At 33.3% G+C, this 27,667-nt stretch overlaps 1 protein-coding gene across 17 annotated transcripts in view; it reads right to left on the reverse strand.

Moving 5' to 3' along the window:
• Positions 1 to 27,667, reverse strand: part of C2CD5 (C2 calcium dependent domain containing 5) — an 82,608-nt gene that overhangs the window by 40,537 nt on the left and 14,404 nt on the right. For 5 of the 17 annotated variants that reach the window (XR_010932288.1, XM_067695900.1, XM_067695899.1 and 2 more), the window contains exons 6-12: positions 26,501 to 26,656; positions 25,393 to 25,591; positions 20,013 to 20,164; positions 16,922 to 17,113; positions 15,178 to 15,263; positions 7,527 to 7,635; positions 4,795 to 4,860 (exon numbers count right to left, since the gene is read on the reverse strand). Coding sequence is in view for 16 of the 17 variants with exons in the window: in XM_067695900.1 (XP_067552001.1) it covers positions 4,795 to 4,860; positions 7,527 to 7,635; positions 15,178 to 15,263; positions 16,922 to 17,113; positions 20,013 to 20,164; positions 25,393 to 25,591; positions 26,501 to 26,656 (960 nt within the window). In the remaining variant the exon portion in view is untranslated. Of the gene's footprint in view, positions 1 to 4,794; positions 4,861 to 7,526; positions 7,636 to 15,177; positions 15,264 to 16,921; positions 17,114 to 20,012; positions 20,165 to 21,154; positions 21,280 to 25,392; positions 25,592 to 26,500; positions 26,657 to 27,667 lie in introns of all 17 variants that reach the window. The other 12 variants (XM_067695910.1, XM_067695908.1, XM_067695906.1 and 9 more) reach the window with 5 other exon arrangements.

Below are 27,667 nucleotides of genomic sequence, written 5' to 3' on the forward strand. Positions count from 1 at the left end.
AAAAAAAAGTCAAATATGTAATCTACTCCTTGATTGTGAAATTTCACTCTTTATACATAATGTAACTGGCAGCCAGTTACATTATTTTATACAGAGAGAGAATGATATATTACATTTACATGTTACATTAAAATAATGTAACAGAGTATCCAGTTACACTTTACATATACATATATATGAAAAGAGTGAAATTTCACACTTAAGGAGATTACCCATCTGACTTTTTTTTTTAACAGTAAAGAATGAAAAGTAATGAATATCGTTACATTATGTATAGAGGGAAAATTATGTATTACAGTTATATGTCACATTATAAAGAAAAGCTCACATGTCACGCATGCTATATTTATGCCTTCTTGAACTCTATATATCTATTTCCTGAAAACCTTATTAAAATACTGAAAACCAAAAGCTGCTTAACTACTTTAGGCTTAGTTTGCACAGCTGCTCATGAGTGTCTCTCAGACATAGAAAAATAATAATTGCTGAGATTATCAGCAGAATTCAAGTTCCAAGAAAGCCTATCTCCATTTAACTAACACATACACACACACACACACTCACAGAGCAAAATAGTATAACAAAAAGCCTCGACCAGGTATGTAAAAAGGATGAGGATTTACACTGGATGAACACTGGTGTTCCCAATCCCCAGCATTGTGCTCAAGACATGGTGGGCACTCCACAAACAACCACTGAAGAAATATTTGCATGATCAGACTGCTATGTATATTCTATAAATATTTCCTTATATATCAGCTGACTCATATTTTGTTAAAATTAAATATTTTTAAAGCAGTAACTATACATTTCTTAGGTTTTAACTACTAATTTTTGCCCCCAAAATAAAGTGAAATTTCTAAACAACTACAGTTCTAAAAACTAACAAAAAAGAGTAATATTTTCTAAATTCAGACCACTAATCTAGAGCTTGCATTATCACTAGCCAAAGTTCATTTACTATAAGATTGAGAAAATCTTCAGCCTAATGTCTTAAAATCTACAATCTGTCTAAAACTTAAAAAAAAAAAAAACTTTTTAGAATATTCTCAGAAACAAAAGTTAGTTTTCAAACACCTTGTTTTACTAACTCAGGACTTAAAAACACTCTTAAAAATATTGTCTAAGTTTAAAAGCTATTTCAAACTAGTACTTTTCAAACCACATTATATAACTACTTTATATTTCCTCTTGTCACTTCCTGAAAAAATTATCTAAGCTGACAGGCATCCTACACAAGAAAAAATAACAAATTTTACTCAACTCACTGAGACTATTACTAATTAAGAAACATGTATGTGTGAGCTATTCAGAAATAATTTTAGTGGTAAACTCAGAAGAAAAAAAAAGATCATAGCCATCTGAGAAACAATAAGCTCGGGCTATGAAAATTTACTCTTAAAAGTTTACAACTGAACTTTCAAATAGACTTGAGTTTCCACATGCCCCCTGGGATGTCAGACTTGTAGACATGTGGAATAACCATAATCTATCTTTCTCTCTCAGCTGAAAGTTGCCAAGAGCCTGTTTTACTCACCACATCCTACTAATCACCAAGTCCTGTGGATTTTACATTATAAATAGTTCGTAAATTTATGGTTACGAGTTTAAGTCCTGAAGCCAAAGTAGTAAGGTTGAAACTCTGGCTCAGTCACTTTCTATTTTACTTTGGGGAAACTGCTACATTTCATATTGCTCATCTACAAAATAGGAATAATGCCTATGTCAGGGTTGTGTTTTGAGGATTAAATGATCTACTACCATAAAGCACTTAGAAGAGTATGTAGTACATAGTAAGTGTACTATAAACCTTTAGCTCTCCTATTACCACCAAATCCTAGGTCACTTATCTGGCCAGTACCACTGCAGTCTACTAACTGGGCTCCCTGTCTCTAGTCTTGCTGCTTTTAAATCCATTCTCCAACCTCTAGTCAATGATTTAATGCAAATGTGGTCATGGGCTACCCTGTCTTATTCCTATGCACCTCCTGCTCCTGGCATGTCACATACAGATCCGCAAATGTTACATCCTCCTTCCTAGCAGCAAGATTCATCTTGTCTTTCTCAAAGTCTGTTACCAGGCCAAAAAAATAAGAAACAAGGTAAGAAAAGGTAATAATTTTTAAATAAATTCTCAGATACTGAATTCCCTTCTTCCTGCTCTATAAAAATATTTTCTATCACTTGTAGTTAACACAAACTAAGACAACAAAGCAGGAGAAAAGGGGGCAGGAAAAAAAAGGTAAACTAACAAAGACATTCTAAATTAATGGCAAAAAACTTAAAATAAGTATGAAGTAGCTATGTAATAAACATCATCGAATGAGTAATGGCTAGGATATTGTTTTGCACATGCTTGAAGTTTCAGAACTACATTCACAGAATGTATTAACATGGCTCCAAATACACTGTCTGAAATATAAATCTGCGTGAATCTCCCATATACCATCCAACACTGAGCTCAAGAATTACCACCTCTATAAGCTTCCCTGCCACACAGCGTTAATCCTGCCTTCCTCTTTAACTCTGTATCTTGTATCACTCCATAACACACAGTAATCCATTTACATATTCTTCTATCCTCCCAGAATATGAGCTTTCTGAAAATAGGAGGACTGGCACCTTTGCACACCTATTATCTAGTGAACTGTATGGCAAAAAATAAATTCTAATAAATGTGTGCATGATATATCATATTTCATGAAATACTATTGTGTGATATAAAATGTTCTCCTATATTTTCCCACATTTTAATGTTTCTGAAATAGGAATGTCTAATAATTAGTAAGTATGTTTGACTACCATGTGTTCCCTTCTCTTTTCTCTTGGAAGGCATCTAACACCTGGTATTCAGAGGGTCCAGAAAATACAATATTGATGAACAGTTTCTAGCATTAATAGAAACTGTATCAACAACTACTTTTCTTACTGATGTGGTCAATTCTTGATTTTCTATGGTAATACAGGACAGGAGTGGCTAAATATTCCCTAATGATGGAGAAAAATATATAAATGATTTGAATATATTTACCAAATAAATCACTTTTTTTTCAGAATTATCAAGTTATGTTTCTGAAACTAGTATCCAAAAAAACCTGGTTTCTGAATATGTGCCAACTATTGGAATCAAACGATTCTAACACCTCAATCAAAAGCATACAACTATGAGCGCATTAAACTAAAAGCGTCATCTTTTAATACGCTGTAACATATCCACCTTTTCTTTCTTATACTTACTACTGGACTTTATATTAAATGATGGCAAGATATACTGCTTCCTCAACCATGTTTTTCCTCGCCAGATTCTGTAATTCTGCTTACATGGGACAAAGTCTTTATTATGTCTACAAGATTTAACTTTTGCCTTTTCCACTTTTCCAAAACTGTTCTATCATTTAATACATCTCTCATTCTAAACATATTTGCCCTCACAAGGTTTCAGCCTCCTTAAATTATTAATGATTTATGCCCTCAATGTCCTGTACTTATGTAATTAGCCTTTTTCTCTGCCCACTACCCTAATCTGCCTATGTTTTAAATATATATTCTTATTTTTATTAAATGAATCCAGCAGGGTATTTTTAATTTCTCACTAAAAATTAAGTATAAAGCATGACATTACAAATGATTAATTCTAATCAATGTGATAACATGCTGGCAAAAACTTGGATAGGAAATAGAGGTAATTTCCCCAAAGATTTACCAATTGATGTCGGTCTAAATCTGCAAAGGTTGGACTTGATCAGATTGTGTACTAGACTGACTTTAGGTAAATCTACATGATGAACATGAGTTACTTCATAGTCAAACATGCACTACTTACATCAGAACTTACATCCTGGACTCCTAAGAACAAAAAAAGTTTACAATACTGAAAAGATTATGGGATATTATCTCAAATGCTAAGCCTCCTGGTGTTTCTGTTTTTATTTTTCTGTAAATAGATGTACTTTCTGACGCAATTAACTGAAAAAGTTCTATAGGAAAATACCAGTTTCTGATACTAAATCAAAATGGCTCTAGTATTTAATTTAAATCTAAAATAGAAATAACATAAAAATGTAGATATTTATATTAACAGAACATGCTTTTAACAAAAAGAAAAATTGCCTTTGACTCTAAACCACATCATCAGCTGTAAAGCTATCTTAGTTTAGTTTCTTTAAAAGCTACAAACTATATTCATATGTAAAATTACTTAAAAAGAAAAAATATATTCTCATGTCGAAGGGGAAGGAGGAAAGCTTATGAAAGCTGTTAATCCCCCCAAAATCTGCTCTTACTTACCAAATTTTGGAACACTCTAGAATTATAAATAAAAATGCTAAGCTATACTTTTATAATATTTCTAGAACACTAAATATATTATAATCAAATCTCAATTGAAGTTTAAATATACTTTACGATTATTAAACTAGTCATTTAATACTTATACATTTAACAATTAATATTTCCTTAATCACAAAGCTAATGCCAGTGTCATTTACCTGATATGAAAAAACTGTCCAAAATGTAATAAATATAATTTAAAGTTATCATTCTGAAAGTTAATCACCTAACAGAAGTCATTCATAATTTATGGTATTTCTATGGTTTTGATTAATTCATTTTAGTTAACACATTTTTGTTTGCCATTTCCATGGAGATTACAAAAGTTATCACATATGTATTGCAAAATGTATCTGTATAACTGAATTGACATTAAGCCTATTTAATCTAGAACATTTCTAAAAACTTCACTGAGCTGCCATAATTTTTGTCAGCATATGTAGTACTGAATGACCATTAAAATACCTGAATTGAAACTATTCCAGTCTAGCAGTTTGTAAGATCTTGTGTTACCCATAATTCCGACAAAGGCTGAGTTCAAAACAGCAAATTAGTAGATCAGTTTTAGGTGCAGAATAGTAAGAAAAAAACAAAAAACACTACAAATAAGAACACAATTGACAACACCACTTGACAGGAACTAGAAAGACACAGACAGCAGAGTTAATAAGAAGTAGAAATAGATAGAGAAGAAGGAACATGCTATCATAATCTAACATTAACTAAAGTCTAATTAAAGATAATTACCTTTTCAAAACCACCCCACTCTTTCCCTTATTGTATGACCCTGTTTGCTTAATATTTAAAAAGAGGAAGTTCTAAAAGAAATAACTCCAAAATAACAACCCATGTAGTAGGTGGTTGTGATTTTAAAATAAGACTTTTCCTTTTACACTCAGTGTGAAAAGAAAATTTCCCATATTCACTAGTCAAAAAATAGCTGCAAGATTCATCTGAGAGTCCAATACAGCACTTTTAACATTAGCACATGCACCTCATCCATCATAATTTTCTCTCGGCAGAGTAACTCAGTGTCATAAAATTAATACATCATCATTATGGTAGATGCTAACTGAGTTTTAACATTCAGCTCTTTTCAAAATTAAAATTTTTTTCATAAATAATTATTTAAGGGGACTGGAGATTAAGAAAATGTTAAGCAAATGTTCCTTTTTAATGCATAATACACATACAAAAAACACAATGCAAAGAATGTGATAACTATATCAAAATAATATAATAACTCAACCATTAGACTATGTAATTGATTTGTGTTTAACTGAAAATAAAACAAAACTGAAATACAACTTACATAACATTATTTATATGTATATGCCCACAATCTTCTGGGAAATAAAACATTAGTAACTGAGAATTTCTCCATGTGAATTGAAAAAATATTCTGATAGAGAAGGAAAGGAAGAGAATGGATGAGCTGTAGTTACAATACACAAAATATATTCTGTAATAAGGAAGGATTTGTGTTTTCTTCCCTGGGTCTGGATTCTTACATTTCTTACACAGCTAGAATAAACTGGCAAGTATGGAAAACCCCCAAAAGCAGTTGTTGTTGTTTTTAAGTAATGCCATGTAAAATATGGCTCTCTACTTAAACTTAGTTAAGTAACCTTCATTTGTTCTCCCAGACTCTACAGCTTACTCAGAGTATGTGGAAGCAATGATGACATCAAAATGTTTTCAATAAACAGAAGACATCACCAACAACTGAATATATTCCTGAATTTTTGGAGCTATTAGATCCATGGGTGGGTGCCGTCTATCAAAATATTTGAGTCAAGGGTCCACAGAAACACAGGTAACTTGGCCTTGGGTCACCCAGTTAATGTCAAGTATTAACTCAGTATTTCCTTGCACTTTCCAAATAATTCAAGTTCCTAAACACATAGATATGAAACTTGGCATAGTCCTCAAGGTCTCAATCCAGTAAACTGGCCTCAGTCTAAACATGCCTTTTAATTACTGCAGAATACGCAAATACTACATGAAGATAAGATCTCAGATTGACTCAAAAAGTAAGGAACAGGGAAAAAAAAATAAACCAGAGAAGAAAAAGAGAAGACTTGTGCTTAAAAGATGTATTTGCTCAGCTTTAGAGTTAAATAATCCTAGCTAGTCTTGCTTTTCTGAAATCCTGGGTCTAGAAAAATTCCATTCTGCTTAACTCAAATGACATCAAACCATAGGACACAGATTAAATTTCTTAAAAATCTAAAAGAATGGTAATGCTCTGTATCCTCAAAATCACTATTTGTGTTTTGCATACAATAATTTCAAAGCATTTTTCTCTTTCATATAGCTGTCGGTACAAGCCCCAGGAAGAGGTTACTGGAAGTGACAATTTAAAATTTTCAAAAACATATCTGATATGTGCCAAGTAAGAATATTAATATAACTTCAGGTTTAAGGTATGTCATCAAAATAATAAGTGATTTGAGCAAGTTATTGGGCATCTAGTCAATGAGAGATGTGAGAACAGAGTCCATAGGAAAGTTCCTACCATACTTATCATGCTTATTTTAGGTTTAGAAAAATCATCAAAGCATTTTTAGTCCAAGGGCTTGAAATTACTAGGACTTCCATGCCTCTTCTCTTTTATAATCAAGACCCCGTGTTTTAAAGAAGTGAGCTGTCATTTTTTCTTGTTCACTTATATGGAACAAATAGCTACATAAAAGAAACCAAGGACCCAAAGAGAATAGTTGCCTTTTTTAAACTCTTAAGGTACTCTACACAATGTTTACAATTACATTTTAAAACAATACTTCTTTTATGAATAAGGAAATTACTCAAAATCCATAAAGAATTATTGCTAGTGAAAAGAATTAACATCTTAAGCTAATGGCCACAATGATCAAATTGTAAAATTTGTTATCTGCATGGGTCAAAGAAAATAATAGCTGACTCAAAAGTGACTTAAGGATTCCCTCAAAGTGATACACCTTGGCCAAAGATGAATCAAGATTTGTTCTGTACACAAACGTAACTAAAATATATACTTAGTTTAATTATTTTTAATTAAGATTACTGCAAATATTTTAGAGCAACGTGCGTCAGTTCATACTTTCTTTGTCATTCTTCTTTCTGGATAGATTTGGCTTAAAAAATTATAAAAATCAATGTTAATAATCACAATGTAAGTAAATGAAACATCGAAAACAAACTTCTAAAGAACATACCAGGATTGTGGATACGATCCAAAAGCTTCACAGAGCGTGCACTAACAACTCCCCCGACATGCACGAGGAATCCAGGAGGAAACGCCGTCAAGGTAAAAAATGGAAATTCCTAGTAGAAAGAACGGGGGAAGAAAACAACTGACCATGTGTGAAGTACAAAAAATGTGCTTATTAAAAAGCTTGCCATAAGGAAATGAATTTACCCCTTACAAAAGGCTACCAATTATGCATTACAGATGCTTTGTAATTAAAAGTTTTCTTGGATGTTAGAGCTCTAAATCCATTTTCCCACATGTTATACAAAGTCCGAACACTCTTTTTATCAATTCTAAATGAGAAAAAAAACGTTCTCAGAGTTCCAAATTAAGATATTTGAACAGGGGGCTTCCGTGGCGGCCCAGTGGGTGGGACTCCTCGCTCTCACTGCTGAGAGCCCAGGTTCAATCCCTCGTCGGGGAACTAAGATCCCACAAGCCACACGGCATGGCCCAAAAAAAAAGGTATTTGAACACACTCTTCCTTCCTCGCAATCTCCTATTCTGATGCAAGGTGGCAATGAGACAGGAGGGCGGGGGGGAATCTGCCTGCCCCGCTACCCCACATCTACTTCTCAGTGGGCGTAGACTATCCCTCAACACACATACCCTATCCCGGGCTACCAGTAAAGACTGAAGGTCTGGGGCAGGAGATGGAAAAGAATGTGGGACTCAGGGAGGAGGAGACAGAGATGAGCAGACCAGGTTAAGAGCTACATAGAAAGGTGAAGAGAAGAGCCAATGTCAAGTTCAGGTGGGCAGAGAATCATTGTGTGAGATTATTTTCTCTATTAATATGGGGGCAGCAGGAAAAAAATGTAAAAACATAAATGTGTATTAAGAAAGGGGAGAGGTATGCAGATGACAGTAAGGCGGGCAATAAAATTCTACAAGTTCTTTTAGGCTTTATTCTCCCCTTCTCTCTCAAGGATATCAAACTTGTCAATTTAGAGACAAAGAGAAGCATGCAAGAAAGAAATGGCAAAGCAGAGAAAGGAAATTCATTGAAACACCACCCAGAAAGAAAGAGGAGTTCCTGTGGTTGCCCAAATACAGAAGCCTCTCGCGTGGTACAAATTGGATGCAAGTATGGGAAACTTAACATCCAACCTGTCTAGCTGCAAGATTAATGTAGCTCACTTAACCAGAAGTCACTTACCAGTAGCCTCAGCTATTCAGAACATAACTGAGAACTGGAAAATAAGCAAAACAGGGCCCTCAACAGTCAAAAGAACTGTTAGTTCCAAGTACTAAACTTCAGGTACTTCATTCATAAGAGATCCCCACAGACCATATTCATATGATGATATATGGTAATTATAAATGTATAATGTTAGGAACATATTCTAAAATCTATTGGTATCTTTTTTTCTGGACCCACAGCAGATTAAATGCAGCAAATAAAAGCTGGGAGATAAAGAATATTACTAGAAGCAGGCACATTAAAAACAGCAAGATTACTGATTGTCTGCTTAAAGCATGGAGAATACGAACTGACCAAAGCATAATTCACACAGCATAGCAACTTGGAGCCATTTACCACAGAGGCAAACAGTCCTGCACACCTCAATAACTCATGAGATACAGTATTAAAAAATATGTGTGTGCATGTGTGTGTGTACATACACACACATACATATTTAGAAATAAATTCATTCGAATTTAAAAGTAATCTTTAACAAGGGCAAGAAAAACCTAGGCTATACAGAAAGGTGTAAAAAAACAGTCAATGGAAGTGGACAGGTTTGGCCCAGCTGATAGGAAGAGGAAAAGGAAGAGAAGGGAGACGACGGGAGGAGAATTTTACTTAAAAGTATTATAAAATGGTTAGTCAAGATAGCTCCTTATTTCCATCTAAATTTTTTAAAATATAAGTTTTAAATGAGGAATGTACAGGTAAGCTTATGTTACTGGAAACTTTAGTATTTTACCTAATAAGTTAGATCTCTAAGGTTTTTCAATTTTAAGAATACGGAAGTTTTTAAATTTCCTCAAACTACTGTGGCCAAGTATAAAAAAACACTTTACATTTAATCTTGATAGTTAACATTTTAAATATTCTGGGTAAGAGACACTGAAAATGAAAACTTTGTAAGCTAAATGGAAAACAGTACTTCCACCAAAAATTGAGAAATAAATTAGGTAAATTCCATGCTGGAAACCATCTGCATATAAGATTTCAGATAAGTATGAAAAAAATGAACCTAAATGATTTCTCTATTCAGGATTCTTTGACTCTTCTCCCCAGATTTCAGAAGATGGGATAAAGGGACAGGAGGGAAAGCATCACTCTAGAGCCGGTCACAGCAGAAAATGTAGGGGAATGGCTGCCCAAAGAGGCGGAGACCCACGCTACCAACTTAAACTCTGTCCTAACTGTCCCCAGTTCATCCAGCACACTCCCTCAGTTTAACACACAAAATTTAACCTACAATTAAAATGACATCGTTAATCAACCCAAACTAGCATCTTCAGACAATTCTCTCAGAAGAGCTACTGCCAGTATCTCAGCTGACTGTTAAATACCTATCCTCCCACTACCATCACCAATGACTACTATGGAGCACTTACAGCGTGCCAGTCCTACGCACAGTAGCTTAAAACTATGCTTCACAATCTTTCCCACACCCTGAGACAGAGGTACTACCATCTCCGTGTTTCAGGTCAAAAACTGAGATGAAGAGGGCTTAGGTTCTCTCTGAACCACAGACTTTATCACCTGGCTTCTTGCCATTTCTGGTTAAAACACTGAATTAAAGAATTGATCTTAATCTCTAGTCCGTTACTATACCTGATCAATCTATAGGTTCTCTTTCACTGAAAAGGACAGCCTCCTTAAGATCAGCCCAAGCACACCCTGCTTTCAATGTCCAGATGGGAATGCCAGGGACTACAGAAGACATTTTCTCTGGAAAGCCCTTATATTAAAAATATCCTGGTGGTTAAGAATCCGCCTGCCAATGCAAGGGACACGGGTTCGAGCCCTGGTCCGGGAAGATCCCACATGCCACAGAGCAACTAAGCCCCTGTGCCACAACTACTGAGCCTGTGCTCTAGAGCCCGCGAGCCACAACTACTAAGCCTGCGTGCCACAACTACTGAAGCCCGCGCGCCTAGAGCCCGTGCTCCACAACAAGAGAAGCCACCACAATAAGAAGCCCACACACCGCAACCAAGAGTAGCCCCTCAGTCTCTTCAATAAGTGATGCTGGGAAAACCGGATACCTACATGCAAAAGAAGGAAATTAGAACATTCTCTAACACCATACACAAAAATAAACTCAAAATGGATTAAAGACCTAAATGTAAGGCTGGATACTATACAACTCTTAGAGGAAAACGTAGGCATAATACACTATGACATAAATCACAGCAAGATCTTTTTCGATCCACCTCCTTGAGAAATGGAAATAAAAACAAAAATAAACAAATGGGACCTAATGAAACTTAAAAGCTTTTGCAGAGCAAAGGAAACCATAAACAAAACGAAAAGACAGCCCTCAGAATGGGAGAAAATATTTGCAAATGAAGCAACCGACAAGGGATTAACCTCCAAAATATACAAACAGCTCATGCAGCTCAATATTAAAAAAACAAAAACAAAAAACCCAATGAAAAAATGGGTGGAAGATCTAAATAGACATTTCTCCAAAGAAGACATACAGATGGTTAAAAAGCACATGAAAAGATGCTCAACATCACTAGTTATTAGAGAAATGCAAATCAAAACTATAATGAGGTGTCACCTCACACAGGTCAGAATGACCATCATCAAAAAATCTACAAACAATAAATGCTGGAGAAGGTGTGGGGAAAAGGGAACCCTCCTGCACTGTTGGTGGGAATGCAAACTGATACAGCTACTATGGAGAATAGTATGGAGGTTCCTTAAAAAACTAAATATAGAAGTACCATATGATCCAGCAATCCCACTCCTGGGCATATACCCAGAGAAAACCATAATTCGAAAAGCTACATGCAACCCAGTGGTAATTGCAGTGGTATTTACAATAGCCAAGACATGGAAGCGACCTAAATGTCCATTGATAGAGGAATGGATAAAGAAGATGTGGTATATATATACAATGAAATATTACTCCACCATAGAAAAGAACAAAATAATGCCATTTGCAGCAACATGGATGGACCTAGAGATCGTTATACCGGGTGAAGTAAGTCAGACAGAGAAAGGCAAATATCATATGATATTGCTTATACATGGAATCTAAAAAAAGGCTACAAATGAACTTATCTACAAAACCGAAATAGAGTTACAGATGTATAAAATAAACTTATGGTTTACCGGGCGGTAAGGGAGGGGGGAGGTTTAAATTGGGAGATTGGGATTGACAGATACACACTACTGTATATAAATTAGATAACTAATAAGGACCTACTGTATAGCACAGGGAACTCTACTCAATATTCTGTAATGGCTTATATGGGAAAAGAATCTAAGAGTGGATATAGGTATATGGATAACTGATTCAATTTGCTGTACAGCAGAAACTAATACAACGTTGTAAATCAATGATACAACAATAAATATTTTTTTAAAAAAAAGAGTAGCCCCTGCTCACTGCAACTAGAGAAAGCCCATGTGCAGCAACGAAGACCCAACACAGCCATAAATAAATAAATAAATACATACATACATACATACATACATACATTTTTAAAAAAATCTTGCCCTGTGGAGCCTAGATAAGACTTCATATGTTGATACTTTGACATAAGCCAAGTACATGCAGCATAAATCATTTAACAGCATGTGCTCAAAGACAGGCTAGTTGAAAATTCTGAGAACAAAATGGATTTTTTTTTTAAGATTTAAATAGGATTTTTCTTAGAAGATATTTAAGCAATTTTTTTTGAAATCAGAGATTCTTTTTATTATCTCAAGACACCAGAGTAAACTTTCTAGATATAAAACTCCATGCCAGGTTCCTACTATGATTTATTATATAATTTTATCCCCACTTCTAAAATGATAATTTGTCAAAAGACTTTGCTTTATATCTAAGTTTCCCAAAGTTAAAGAAAGTTTCTTTCTTTAAATGGAAGACTCCATGGTAAAATATATTTGGGAAATACTAGGTTAAACTAAGTCAATTAGGTTTCTTTATTGAAGAAGAATATACATCCCGGAATCTAAAAAGTAACTTCATTTTTCTTACAAGTGAAAAAAAATCATATTGAAAAAATAAATCTATTTGCTTTACAGCAAACAGTTCATAGGCAGAACCTAAATCTAAATAAAAGTTTTATCTCTATTTCTCATCTTCCAGTAATCTGATACCTGTTACCAAGATCTTGTCAACTTATTTTTTAATGCTTTTGTGAGAGAAAAAAAATAGTAACACTTTTATTTTTGAGAACTGCTACTTGAATAACTCATAAAATAAAAAAATGATGGACAAATAAAGCTTCTCTTTTCCATAAGAAAAAAAAGCCATATAGTTTATTAAAGGTAGCAAGGGGTAGAAATGAGTATTTTAAAATGAATATATAAAATGGTAAGTAGATCATGTGTTCAATTTGATCGAGTGTTCAACTTGGCAGAGTTAAGGCATATCTGTACACATACAGGGAGAATTCTTCATACTTCTGTACATATTTTTCCCATACTAATGGCAACCACAGGTAAATGGGAAAGCCAAACAAGATAATGCTTTTTCTATTATTACGTACGCAGGGTAGAGAGGGAGGCTCACAAATTCAAGTAACTGCCACTGCAAGGTTCGGTAATGTAAATATATTGCCAATTGAGGCTTTATAAAGTTGTAAATGAAAACTGTAGCTCTCCATACCTTTGCTGTTAATGCCACGAGGATTATCTAGTAATGTATGCCCAATATGTTAATGTGTCCAAAATTTTAAGAATTTTTGAAAGCATATTTGAAAACATAAATATTATCCAAACTAAATCCAAAACAATTTTCATTGATTAGTATTTTTTTTTGTTTTAAAGCTAGGTGCTCTTCAAACTTCTTAGTACAGAGAGTAAAGTCATGGGCTTAACATACAAGCAAAATCTCATTATAGCAAACGTCAAGGCAACTCAAGTTTTTCTGTTCCTGTGAATTCTAGGATGGTAATTAGATTACAGGAAATATTCCTAGTGTACAGGACTCGAGAGAGTGTAAAACTGGGAGTAGGGAGGTGGTAAGAGCTCTCTGGCCTAAAAACTGTAAGTGACACACACCTTTATTTGACCTTCTTCCCCATGTTGTTAGTCTATGTTTGGTTTCAATGCACAGTCTGAATGTTTAGGTGGGCTACTTGATGGCCTGGTTGGTATGCCTGCCAGATGTGAGAGTAGCTGAAAGGCAACTGCTGCCTGACAGAGCATAAGGCAAAGAACTAGGTATTGCTAAAGTCCCATCGCTCTGTTTGTTCAGCTCTGTTCTCTGGAGCCTCGTCTAAAAGGCAAACAGTGCGTACACAGATACTTTCAGCACTAGGAAAGAAAGTCTAAAAAAATTACTTATTGTACTGTTTATAATAATAGGATCTGAAAAACACTCTTCTCAAAAGTCAACCTCTAGAAAAGAAATACCTTTGGTTTATAAAATACACCCTTTTACAGCCATTCACTATGTTTCTTTTATTTTAATTTAATGCTAGTATAAAATGGAACATGTAAAAGAAAATTCTGTAAACGCTTATAACTTCCAAATCAGACATAATGAAAGCTATGGAACTGTGCCTTAAAATAACTGACATGACATATAAAATCATGCACTATATTAGTTAAGTAGAAAAAAAAAAATGAGCCTCATAGTGCTATTAAAATTAAAAAAAGAAAACTTTGCATTATGAAAAGAAAAAAAGCTGGCAACATTTGTTAACAGCTTAAATAAAATTTAAATGATCAAGATTCAAACTACAAAAGCTACCGATACATGAAATAGGTTCTCACACAGGTTCAGAAACATACCCGCCTCCTACAGAACCTATGAGGTGATCCTCCCTTAGCAATGACGTTTATACAAAAAAATAAAAAGAGAAAATCATCCCAAAACTTTAACTATTCATTGTTCCATACAACATATTTAATAAAACAAATTTATAGTAATTAAAAGTGATGCATTCACATACTGAACAACCACATTATCTATGTTAATCTGTAGAAATATGGAATCTGCATTTCTTAACCCCAAGGACATTGGCCAGTGATAAAAATCATCTCAGAAAATAAATATATTAATATACTAAAGAATTATTTTTAATATAACATCAATAAAATTTTTTCTAGAAAATTATCTATTTTCTTTTACATACTATAACTTTAATGTAAAATCAGAAATGATTTCATCATTCAATGGATATTTCCAAATAGATTATTTCTAATATAATATTGGAAGATGAAACAAAAATATTTATAGAATTATTCCAAATTAAAAGTAATTATTCATAAATGAATTACTCTGATACCTTAAATATATTTTGGATTGAAATTACAGTATTATAGATACATGACCAAAACTAGTTTATAAAAATAAGTTTATAAAATAAACTTATTATAAAATTATAAAAATGTTATAAGTACATGGAAGCATGATAATAAAATCATATTAACAGTGTAAGAATAAAGAATGTTGAGTGACTCTTACCCTCTGTTCCAATGCTGACTGAGTCTGTTGTCTTAATAGAGCTTTAAAGGGCCCCCCTTCTTTTCCAGCACTACCACTTCCCATTCCTACAGAACATCAGTACATAAATAACAACCAAAAAACAACTAGAGAAACAGACAGTTTAATTGCATTCATCTTCATAAATATCATGAGTCAAAATCTGTTAAAAAGAAAGTATAAAGAAAGTTTAAAGTATTTGTGATGGCAACTAAGCACATATTTTACTTTTTTTATTCACAAAGTTTTCTTTAGAAGCAAGATGCCAAAGTCCTACTGATCACAGCAAGCTTTGGACTTAATTTGTTCTAAAAATCATTTATAAAATTATATTAAGGTGATAAATTTTTATATAATATTCAATTTTAAAAGTTGAATCTTCTAATAAAAAATAATCAATATAATACCAATTATTTATACCATGCTAACAATTTAAGAGTACTAAAAGAAATAAGAGAAAATTAAATGTTTGTTTAAAAGTAAATATATATAGAGAAAAAGCACTAATTGGGCTTATCTAAAATATTCTAAAATTCTCTAAAGAACATGAATAATTTCAGGCAATTCTGAAATATAGTCACATCTATTTTCTGATAATTTCCCATTCCTAAACATAACATTCATGACAAAACAGTATTAATAGTCATATCATAGTTTTCAACACTCGTTTGCAAAAATTAACGTAAAGAGTTTTTTTAAAAAACCAGAGGCATATAATAGACACCTCACAAATGTACACAGTCATGGATGAAAGAATTACATTTCCCAAGCTCTTAGATGTATTTTTTTAAAGGCTTAATTTTAAATTTCTTTCCCTATCTTAGTTTATTCTTTTGATAATACTAATAGACCAATTATGGTCAAAGAATTATAGAAAGCAGGGGACAGGTGAGAAGCCAGTACTCTACAAACTAGAGTTTATAGTTTAGTCCCACCTTTTAAAACTGAAGATACATGCAGGCAGATTTACTATGTACGATGACTTAAAAAAGGAACTAATTTACTTTTACATTTTTAGCTGTTCTTGGATAAGGAAACAAAAGTTAGCATGTGTATAGTCCCATTCTGTTCTTTAAAAATAAAAAAGAAATGTATTTTTCTTGTAGTAACCTAAATGTAATTTTTAGAGACTATACAATACTAAACACAGAAATGAAACTAAGATTTTTATATGAAGCATATTGAAAACCATAAAATAAAACGTAATTTTGTAGAGATAAATGAAATATCAGAAAATAGAGCAGAATAACTTGAAAATTAATGCAATGGACAGAAAAAAAATGGATAATGAAAGAATATCACCAAAATGAGACTTAAACTGATTCAAACAGAATAATTTACTAATGTAACTATATGGTTTAGCAACATGATGGTATAGGTCCAACATGAATGGAGTTGGTGTGAAGGGAAAGAAAGTAAAGCATCTAAAACAGAAACTCTGGTAATGAGAATCTAAAAATTATTGGAAATATGCAGATCTACGTGTCCTTAGACATATAATTTTTAATACATAAAATTCTTTTAGCAGAATATTCATAATTATCCATCAAGTAATCCTCAATCATGTCCTCATAATAATTCTAACCATTAAACTGTCTGCCAATAAGAAAAATAAGAGTACATGCTGTGTAAAATACCCAATACTTCTATATGGTATGAAATAATTAATTTTTTCAAAGATGATTTAAAATAAAGGGATTAAAAAGCTGACATAATATGATCCTACCAGAAGCAGCCAGGAACAGCTCTTCACTGAAAGAAACACTTTTCCTCAGAACTGGGCTGACAAGGCTAGAAGGATGAGGGGGAAGGCTAGATTCCGAGAGGAGAAGACAGGACTTTTTAAGATGAAGGGAACCACAAGAGAGAGAGGGGGAGCTGGGACACAGGTAAATCCTAGCCCCCTGTGGGTAAGGTGCTGTGGAGGAAAGTAGCAGAGAAAAGTTGCAGATTCAGAAGATGACCAGAAAATGCAGGATAAGGAAAGCAATGATGAAGCAAAACATAACAGTAGAAATGAACTGTAAAATGCATACACAAATCAAGTAAGCATATGAAGTCATCAGCAAGATCATCTATTCAACATAATATAAATAAAAGGCAGAGTCTAAAATTCAACAAAACCTTTACAAACTCTGCACTCATTAAAAATTTTTAAATCACTAACATAGGATTTTATGCCATTCTAATTATTTTTAGCTGACTTTCCTGCCATTTTTTGCTTAAGGCTGTGTAAAGCTAAAATGTACCACATTTTTTAAAGCCAGAAATTTGTTGTCTCAAATATAAAAACTTATTCAAAGTGGTAAAAGTATAGTTCTTCAAATGTTATTAACTAAAACATACCACTTATGAGTATTTTAATTGAATACCCATTCAAAAAAAATCAACACTTGCTACCACATTAGGCAGATAGTCGCCATTAAGTTTAAATAAATAATATATTAACTTCTTTCTGTCCATCTTTGAGATGTACATTAATGATTTTCTTTTTCCTCTAAAATTTTAAATACGCAAATCCTATCACAGTACTGTTTATATTTACAAAGATTTGAGTACCTAAGAGCCAAAGAAATACCCTCTGGATCACAAAAAACATACATGGCAAAAAGCCTGACCAAAAAAAGTAAAAACTGGCTTGAGTCAGGTGTCACATCAATATCCTAACACTAGAATTCTAAAATTCCACTCCTACTCGTTGAATACTTGAAAAAAAAATGAAAATAAAACCTTGTAAAATGTCAAAAATTAGACTCTATAAAAATATTTAAATCAATATGAAATTTTTTAAAAACCCATCTGAAGACCCATCTGAAGGTGGGTGATAGCTTTAACTACAAACAGAAAAACAACTTTCTCAGTCTAAGTTTTATTAACTTTATTCTATTTTTTTGGCTCTCCAATTTACCTATAATAAATCAATCATAAACAACTAATCTATCATGAAATACATGCTGAACTACAGCTCTAGGAACTTTAGAACATTCATAATTTTGCCACTTTAAATCTCCATGAGAAATAGCAATGCTCCTCAGGAGTATTCGAAGATATTTTTGGGACCCATGATAAGGCCAAACAACTAAAAATTGTTAATATCCTATAAATATGCGATTGAGGTATTGAATAGTTATAGTAAAACAAAATGATTAATTTAGCGACAGCTTATAAATGTAGAAATACATGAGAATAATAGCTCTTTTGTAAGTTAATTTTTAAAAACTAAAAATTTGGACTAGAAAATAAAATGCAAAAAAGTTTTCATTGATAGTACAATTGATTGCCTACTAGAAAGCTAAGGGAAGAGAAGTATCTTTCAGTTAATTTATTACTTCACAATCTTCTTTAGACTTGGCTTTTCTGGTGAATGAAAAAAAAGAAACAGAAAGACCAAGGAAATACTTTCAAAAATGTGTCTGTAGTATGGCAAAAAAAAAGGAAGGTAAGAAATACTGAAAAGTGACCTGGAATACACAAATAAACAACCAGTGGACAAAGCCTCAAAAATATGTTTAAGAAAACTTACTCTTCAAATGCTATCCTAGGTCTTTATTGTTTTCATTGTTATGAATTTCAAGGCCAGAACCTCAGCCTTTATTTAAAAACAAAACAAAACACAATTTCACTGGTTCACTACAATTTCAATGGTTCAGTTTTTATGACACAAATATGGTGAAGATGCCATATTCCAAAGCATCCATTACTATCAAATATCACATTATTTTAAGTTGTTATTTATAATTATACATGTAAAAATAAAGCAGTTATTTTCAAAGAATTAGGTGTTAATAATTATCTTCTTTACATTTTGTGACTACATTTATAAAAATAGATATTATGTCTATAGGATTTTTAAAAATGCCCTTTCTTTACTTTGGAAGTAGTGCTGGTTCTTTTCATTGTTTTCGTAAGATCTGGGGTCATTTTCTAAATCTCTTGTCTAACACAAAAATAAAGTTATTAAAGATGATAAATTAAAAATAATGCAAATAAACTAGGCAAAATGTTTTCATCAATCTGGCAAGGAAACTCCCAGACAAAAATGCTATTTGCAAAAATTGCAAACTATTAACTTTTAAATGTTTTATTTATTTTTTATTTTTCTTAAGAAGAATAATTCAATGACTTAAATAAGCTAATTCTATTTTAAGGAGTAAGAAACTAATTTGATTTTTTTAATCAGTTTTTATCATAAAACATATTCACAAAAACTCAGAGATTAACAAAATACAAATAGGAGAGGGAAAAATTAAAAATTTCATACCCTGGCAAATATGCAAGAATAAGTAAAGCAAAAATGCTATTTTCTAACCTAGAGAGTAAGACTAGCAAAACCAAATATTTTAAATAATAAGCTAGTAAATAGATACATGTACTCCAAAATAACCAAATCAGTTGTAAGATTTTTTCTTAATAAAATCTTAGAATTAAATTCCAAAATAGAAACAATGAATTCAAAAATGCTTCTACTGCATGAGGAATTGGATTGCAAGCTACTAGTGTTACTTTCTATCCAAATGCTTTATGATGTTATTCCTCTTAATTTGAGCATGAAATGGAAAATGACTACATGCAAAAATGAATTCTGGCCTTCTTATCTACGCTATGATTAAATCAACAAAATGTCGCTCTCTGAACAAGATAACTTCTGAACTACACAAAATTTTCACATTTTAATTGTAGTAACTGAAAATGATCAGTATTCACATTATCTTTTAACTTAAATGCCAAAAACAGGAAGAAAGGCTTGGATGGAAAGCTAATAAGGAACATAAACATATTTGGAAAAAAAAGAGAAAAAGTGAGTGGAAGTGCCTTACCAGTTTTGGGTGTCAAACTCAAATCTGTATCAGAAGAAGAGGACTGTCGACTGTAGGACTTGGAAGGTGAAAAGGAATAAGTTTGGTTTTTCAGAGGGGTTGAGGGTCCTGATGAGTGAGTATTGGGATTGGGATCTTCATTGAAGGGAATCCTGCCAGAAGAAGGTGGAGAAATATTAAGTAATCATGTGCCAAAGGACTTGACGGAGGCAGCATGATCTAAACACCAGGGAAGTATTGGGGCAGGGCCAGCAGTCATTTCTTAAGTGTGGAGCTGGGTATGAGGCCAAAGACATCCAATTGCTGTTTAACCATTCATCATTCTCCAGATAAGTAATTATCTGCCTTGAAACAGTTAATAAGCCAAGTAAAAAAGCAAAACAGCATGAAATGGCAGACTAAGGGGGTAAAAAAACATTAAAAGAAGAAATAAACAAAAAGAATAAATACATGAATAAAAATATTTTCAAACAAACAATGCTTTTTTAAGTTACGAAAGAAAAAATGATGACTGCAAATGGTGTGTGTAAATATTCACAATATTTTTTATATTTGCACACACAGATATCTTGAAAAGAAAAACATGTTTCCTTATCCTATAGCATCAAGAGTGCCACAGCTAAAAACACAGCAGAGTGGAAAATGAATATAGGCTACACAGAAACATTGCATTTTATGCAGAAGAGTCGCTTACCTGTTTTCCAACAGCTCTCTTCCACAGAATGAAACAGACCCTACTGTTACAAGTTTTGTATATAAAGAAAATAAGCAAATCAGAAGCTTTGGCAGCTATGTCACTTAGAGTCCAATCATCAATTTTATTTCTAACCAAATGCAGAAATAATGGCAAAAATACATACTGGAGGATTCTCCTAAAAACTCACAGTATACATATACAAGATAGGGTTCTTAGAGGATCTATGGAAGAGACTTTGGAAGCTGGAAGAACACTTTCACTTCCATGTAGTTAGAGCCTCTGCGGCGGCTAAATACAGGATTTCTTCAGTGCCACTGGACTACGAGTGAGAAAAGGAGGAAGCAAAGACTTGTGGTACCTGCCTACGCTACCTGCCTGCCTGCCCTCTGCAGCCACTCTGCCCGTGGCCTGCTTCCCCAGCTCTGGAGTCTGAGCAGTCTCGTACCAGTATAGATGAGAGTGGGAACAGACACAGAGAAGTTCTGAGTAAGTCGTGAGCCAGTAGCAGTATGAATTGGGCTGTTGTGAGTCGAGCGGCATCCATGGCTTGGAGGATGAACCAGCGGAGACCTGAGGGAATTTGTGGTCAAAGTGGAAGAAAAGAAAACAATACATACAAGAGATAGCAAAGTTATGTTAAAATAATTTCAAAGGAGCTTGTAGTTAGGGGACAGGAATTATTTTTTAATCCCTAGCATGCACAAAACAAGTTGAGATAAAAAAGAAGAGCTAAATATTAATTTGTTAAGAAATAGTTACAAAGAATCAGATTAATAAATTAGGAATGTGAATAAGAAAAATAGCAAGCAGAACTGCCAGTGGAATTAAATAAGAAAAAGATTAAAATTTGGATTTTCAGTTACTTTAAAATGTTTGCTATTATTTTGATCACCACAGAGCTTACTAAACAATATTTCAGGAAGAAAACACACATAAAAATGAAAAGCCAAATATGATGTTCTTACACTACTTTGAAACTGAGATATGAATAACTGCTGATATATTTTTCTACAAAGGAAGTTTAACTAACAAAACTGTTTCTGTCTAGCATATCAAGACAGAGTTATATAAGAATATGAAAATGACAGCATAAAGAGAAATGAGTGAATTGAATTAATATAAATAGATCCAATTATTCCATATTTCAGCACCCCAAGTATATAGCTTAAAACCAGGTTACACTGGGAACAAAACAAAGCAAAGGGACACCGCTTTAAAAAAAAAAACATTAATTAAGCAATATAATGACTTTTGTGTAGCTTTCAAACAGAATAGCTTATTAAACTTAAACAGAATTTAGTTAAACTACATTCTAAATTGAAATTGTGTAAGATATCAACTAACATCCTGCAATAGATCACATCTATGCACATGTAAAGGATACTTAGACCAGATACACTTAGACCAGAAACATACATCTATGGCACTTAAATTTTCACAAAGAAATTTAGCCGAAAGAGCATAGTTATAGTGGATGGGGAAAAAAAGGTATATTATATAATGAAGAATCCTAGACTTCATATTAGCAACTATTTCATTGTGCAATGCCTTCCCTTATGCACAATGAGGGGAAATGAATTAAGTCACTACACTCTGAAAAACTACCATACTCCCATTTTTTAGAATTCAAATTAAAAGTAATCGAGAGCCCAACTTTTCCTGGCCTTTTTTCCTTTTCCGCTGTCCTGTGAACATTCCCAATAATCACAATTTATCAAGATCCAAACATGAGTTTTCGTTAACTGGCAATAATGGTCTTTTAAAGACCATCTACTTTCTGAAAATATCACTGCTTTTACTATAGGACAAATGTTTCTGCTTTTGTTGCTAATTTAATTTTTTAAAGTGTTCAACTGGTAAAAATCAAATATCTCACTGGTGACTAATTTCTACACAAGCAACTGGGTGAGGTTTTATTTTTGTTTTTTCTTTCTCTGTTGAAGTAAGTGGCTAGTGGAGTTAAAAAGTCTAAGAATCGGTGCCGTACAGAGGAGAAACTATGACTAATGTCTCCTAGAAAGTACTTTTTTTTAAAATTAGAGAATCAATTAACCATATTTAAATGCACTTTCTACCATCAAGATAGTTCAGCTAGGAAACACCAAAGAGCTTTATACTCCATAATACACTAAATATCTAAAAGGAAAACACAAACTGATGGAGCAGAACACACCATTAATAAAAGTAAAATAAAATGAACATCATTAAGTGTTCAAATTATGACATCAAATTAAAATCCAAGTACAATGGAGAGAGCATCACCATAATGTATTCTTTGAGTCCTAATTCTTATCAATCTCCTTGCATGAAAGGTTGCCTTACAAGAATACCCTAGTGGTATTTCTAACATTAAATCTATTCAGGCAGGAACATAATCCAAACTACCTTATCAAATCCCTGTCTAGAATCAACAATGTTAAAATTAAAAACCAAAATAATTATAATCAGGTGACTCATAAAACAATTTTAAACTAGTGCCCAAACTGATTCATTAACAAAAATACAAAGAAGCTGGTTGAAATAAAGCAGCCTGAGGTTTTGTTTTTGTTTTTTTAAATAACATGACTTATGCAGTAATATGCCATTAGGAAATCTTAATGAAGCCACTTAAATTCTTCATGGAGTGAATAGCTGACAATTTAAGGCAAATGGCTACAACAAAATTAGAAAAAGAAAACTTAGACAAGCTCAGATTTACATTAATGTTCGCCTTCCTGAATGAAGGCGAAATGTATTCCCCTACCATCCATATGTCACTTTAAGGCACCAACAGGCACTGCAGCTTTCTTTCCACTAAGTAATTCAGTGAAAAGAGGAAAACTTCAGACATCACAATTGCAAAGGCCAGGCCCCTTCAGGCAGTACAGATAAAGCTGGAGGGTGGCAGAAGGAAGAGGGACCCAGCTCTTTACTTAAATTTGCTACGGAAAGAGAAAAAAACCCTAAATCCCTCAAAAAGTTATACCTGCAATCTGACTTTACCTGTAGCAGAAGGCAGTTCATATCTTTTTTAAGACAGATTTTAAATGGAAGATAAAGCAAATTCACTCAATAAATCATTTAAAACATTTCACTTATCAATATATTTCCAAATAAAATTAGAAAATATATGTAATACTGTGCTCCCTCTTGTGACTAAAATTTAACCCAAATAACTAAAGGCCAGCAGAAAGGAACAATTAAACAAAAAGAAAAAGTTGATAAAGAATCTCACTTTTACATAGCCTGTTTGAAAAAAAAAATTGTGATTGCTTTCTAGGCAACCTCTCTTGACTACTGCTGAACTGGGAAGCATTTTGGGTTTTCTGACTACAGAAGAACTCTGACCTCCTGATGATAAAAGACAGAGGTCGGCACACTATATACAGTACAGGCCAAAATCCATCCTGCCATCTGATTCGAAAATAATTAAGTTTTATTGGAACAAAGACACACTCATTTATTTGCATACTATTGACGGCTGCTTTCATGCAACATCTGCAGAGTTGAGTCCTTGCTATTTCCATTCCGGTAATTTACCAAAGAAGTTTGTTGACCCTTGATCTAGAAGAATCTCTAGAGCAATGGTTCTCAATGGAAGTACCATTGGCATTTAGTATGGAACAAGTCTTTGTTGTACAGAGTTGTCCCTAGCTGTGTGGGACAGTCAGCATTTCTGGTCCCCAATAGAATCATCCTGCTCACCCCAAGCATTACGACAGAAAATTTTCATTTCAAGCATTCTTTGTTGATAGCACCACCAACACCATGTTGAGAATCTCTGCCTTAGGCACAAACGATGACACATTAGCCAAATGGAGCCAAAAGAAATGTTCTGTTGGATCACAAATACTTTTTTAAAAAAATGTAAGAGTTTAAATTCCTTTAGATCAAGATTGGCAAACTCCTTTTTTTTTTTTTGGGTAAACAAACATAAAAACTATATGGCCAGTGCTTGAAATATTAACTATCTGGCCTTTTACAGAAAAAGTCTGCCAACATCTGCTTTATGCAGTCCCCAGTATTCTCCATTATACCCAATTATTTTATTTATATAAACTACTTGGCCTCTGTAGACACTGGAGTTTGAGACCCCTGCACAGGTCAATCTTTCCTGCTTTCTATACTATGTTGCTAATGATAGGCATAATTGGATTATCAGATATAGGGTATTAAGCATTCCCCAGACAACAAGTAAAATTCTTCAGAATGCATAAGCTTTAGATATACAGTGTCTAAAGATGTGGAACAAGTTTAATTTTATATTACTTAATTTGAATTTCATGACAGTATAAATAAAATATTAGGAATATCTAAATAGTTTTAAGCTTCAAATTTTGATAGTCATCTCTGATAAGAAAACTGCTGCAGGAAAAAATGTATGTTGAACAACTCTACTAAAATGTTTCAAATCAGGGCTTCCCTGGTGGCACAGTGGTTGAGAGTCCGCCTGCCGATGCAGGGGACACAGGTTCGTGCCCTGGTCTGGGAAGATCCCAGATGCCGCAGAGCGGCTGGGCCCATAAGCCATGGCCGCTGAGCCTGCGCGTCCGGAGCCTGTGCTCCACAGCGGGAGAGGCCACAACAGTGAGAGGCCCGCGTACCACAAAAAAAAAAAAAAAAAAAAAATTTTTCAAATCAAATGAAAATATGTAGACAAAAGATAAAAAGCTCCATAAGAACAATTCATCGATTCATACTTACTCCTTCATTTCTTTGGACGGGGAATTACATGCAGGAAGGAATGCTGCTGGGCTACTTAATTTATCCAGTGTACACGCTGTTCCTATGGCTCGTACCACTAACCCAGATTCGCCTTCCAGATCAAAGCACTGTAAGTACCCAACAACTGCATTTCCTCTCATTTCAAGTACTTTCAAGCCAATCTTCCTCTGCAGTTCACCTACAAAAAAAGGAAGAAAACACAGTCGGCCTCTTATCTGCATGTTGCATAATACAAAGCTGGACATGGTGGTAATAGGAAAGAGTCCAGAAAATCATAGATTATTTAATATATTAAGTGTAACATTATGTTAAATATAACATTTGTATGTATTTATAAATATTAAATATAATTAACATGTTAATATAAGTATAAATATATTTCTATTTTCTATTTAAATACATAAATTTATTATAAACATTTGTACTTATTAAATATAACGTATTTATTATCTGATATATCTGTGTGAGTGTGTGTGTGTGTGTGTATGTATGCGTGAGTGTATATATACACTCACACATATGTACATAATAAATACAAACTTTAGATGGAAATAAGTTCTTCAAAGGAAAATAAAGAAAAGTAATGGGGTAAGAGTGGCGGGGGAGTAGGGGTAAAAGGAGGTACAAGTTGTCAGAAAAGGACTATGAAAAGGCAACATTTAAACAAAACACCTTAGAGAGATTACCTAAGCTCTGACAACAAATAAACACTCCAAGGAGGAAAACTAGAACTCAGTTTCCTACTCCTTGTTCAGGGCATTTTCTACCATGCCACTTCATAAGCCCAATTTCCTTTTACTACCTAGTTAAGAAGTAACTATAAGCTTCTGATTCAGATTTTGTCTTGTTATAAGATGGCAATGCACATGTGTTCAGGAGGACGGGGCCAGGGATAGGGAATCAGTCAGTTAACAATTCATAGTCTTCATTGTAAAGTTTTAGTAGCATGTCAAAAGGAAGTGAAAAAAAAAAAATTAAAAAAAAAGAAAAAAAAAAAAGAAAAAAAAAAAAAAAAAAAAGGAAGTGAAGAATTTTGGAGGATTAAGTCAATCAGCCATGAAGTTTTTTTTTTTTTTTTTTTAAATACCTGACATTAAAGAAATGAGTCTCTGTCTGGCCTCGTTTGATGCCCTTGGTGTGCGAATTCGATCAATCCATTGATATTCTGGGTCTTCGTTGACCACAAGTTCTTCTACAAATCCATGAATTATTACAGCTCTATAGCACTTTGGAATAGATGTCGCTGTTAAAAAAAATTATCTATTATGCTTCTCTTTATCACAAGGCTAAATTTAACTTTTTAAAAATGTACAACTAAGTTCTTACCTTTTGGATACATAGTACAAGAACATCTTTTACTGTGATAACCTCAATGCAATCATAATAATACTTTCAATCAAACAGTCTTCTAAGTTCCATTTTATTCTTAGAAATAATCATTTTCCTTCATGAGGCCTCTTGCCTTTCTCAAGTAAGCACAGTAAGATATAAACTGTATTTTTATAATTTAGAAAATAGCTACAGACCATCTTAAATAGCGTTCAATACGAAGTGTAAAAAAGTCAAAATTAAAGTGAGCTAGCTGATATTATATAAAAAAATCAGAAAGCAGATAATGAATACCAAAACACTCTAATCATTGGAAGCCCTTTGAAAAAGTTCTGCACACCACATACTGCAGCCTTAAAAATCAAGCCATTACCTTTCTGACATAATCTGAGAAGTCACACAGGCCTGTAGTTTCTAATAATCCATGGTTATAAGGCCAATTGGTTCAGTAGTCACTATACTACTTAATAGACTCATTCAATACATAGAACAACAAACGTCACAGGATTTATTAAAAAGGGGAGAATGTGAGAACATCTATACCAAACTATATGCATGCCTTGAAACTAACTCCACTACATAGGAGTTTTCAACCCTATTAGTCCAGGCTGGCTATGAATTGCCCAGATCTGTTTAATTGTGACCCATATTTCATGGCATCCACAGGGCTCCATACCTGTAGATGCTTATGTCACTATGGATAGTACCACAGTGCCGCCTCTAGTGCTCCACTCCTATCTTTCAGCATCCTATACCAGCATAAAATGCCACTGGCTTTTTCTTTTTTTGACAGTTATTCAAAGCTTAATTATAGTCAGATCTTTTACACATTTGACAAAAGTAATTTGTTCTAACTTTTGAAAGAACTGTAATGGGCAATAAAATATTAACCTTTATAAAGTAAGACAAATACGTGAAAATTATT

The sequence above is a fragment of the Pseudorca crassidens genome, chromosome 11 (genome assembly GCF_039906515.1).
Source record: "Pseudorca crassidens isolate mPseCra1 chromosome 11, mPseCra1.hap1, whole genome shotgun sequence".
Taxonomy (NCBI): Eukaryota; Metazoa; Chordata; class Mammalia; order Artiodactyla; family Delphinidae; genus Pseudorca; species Pseudorca crassidens.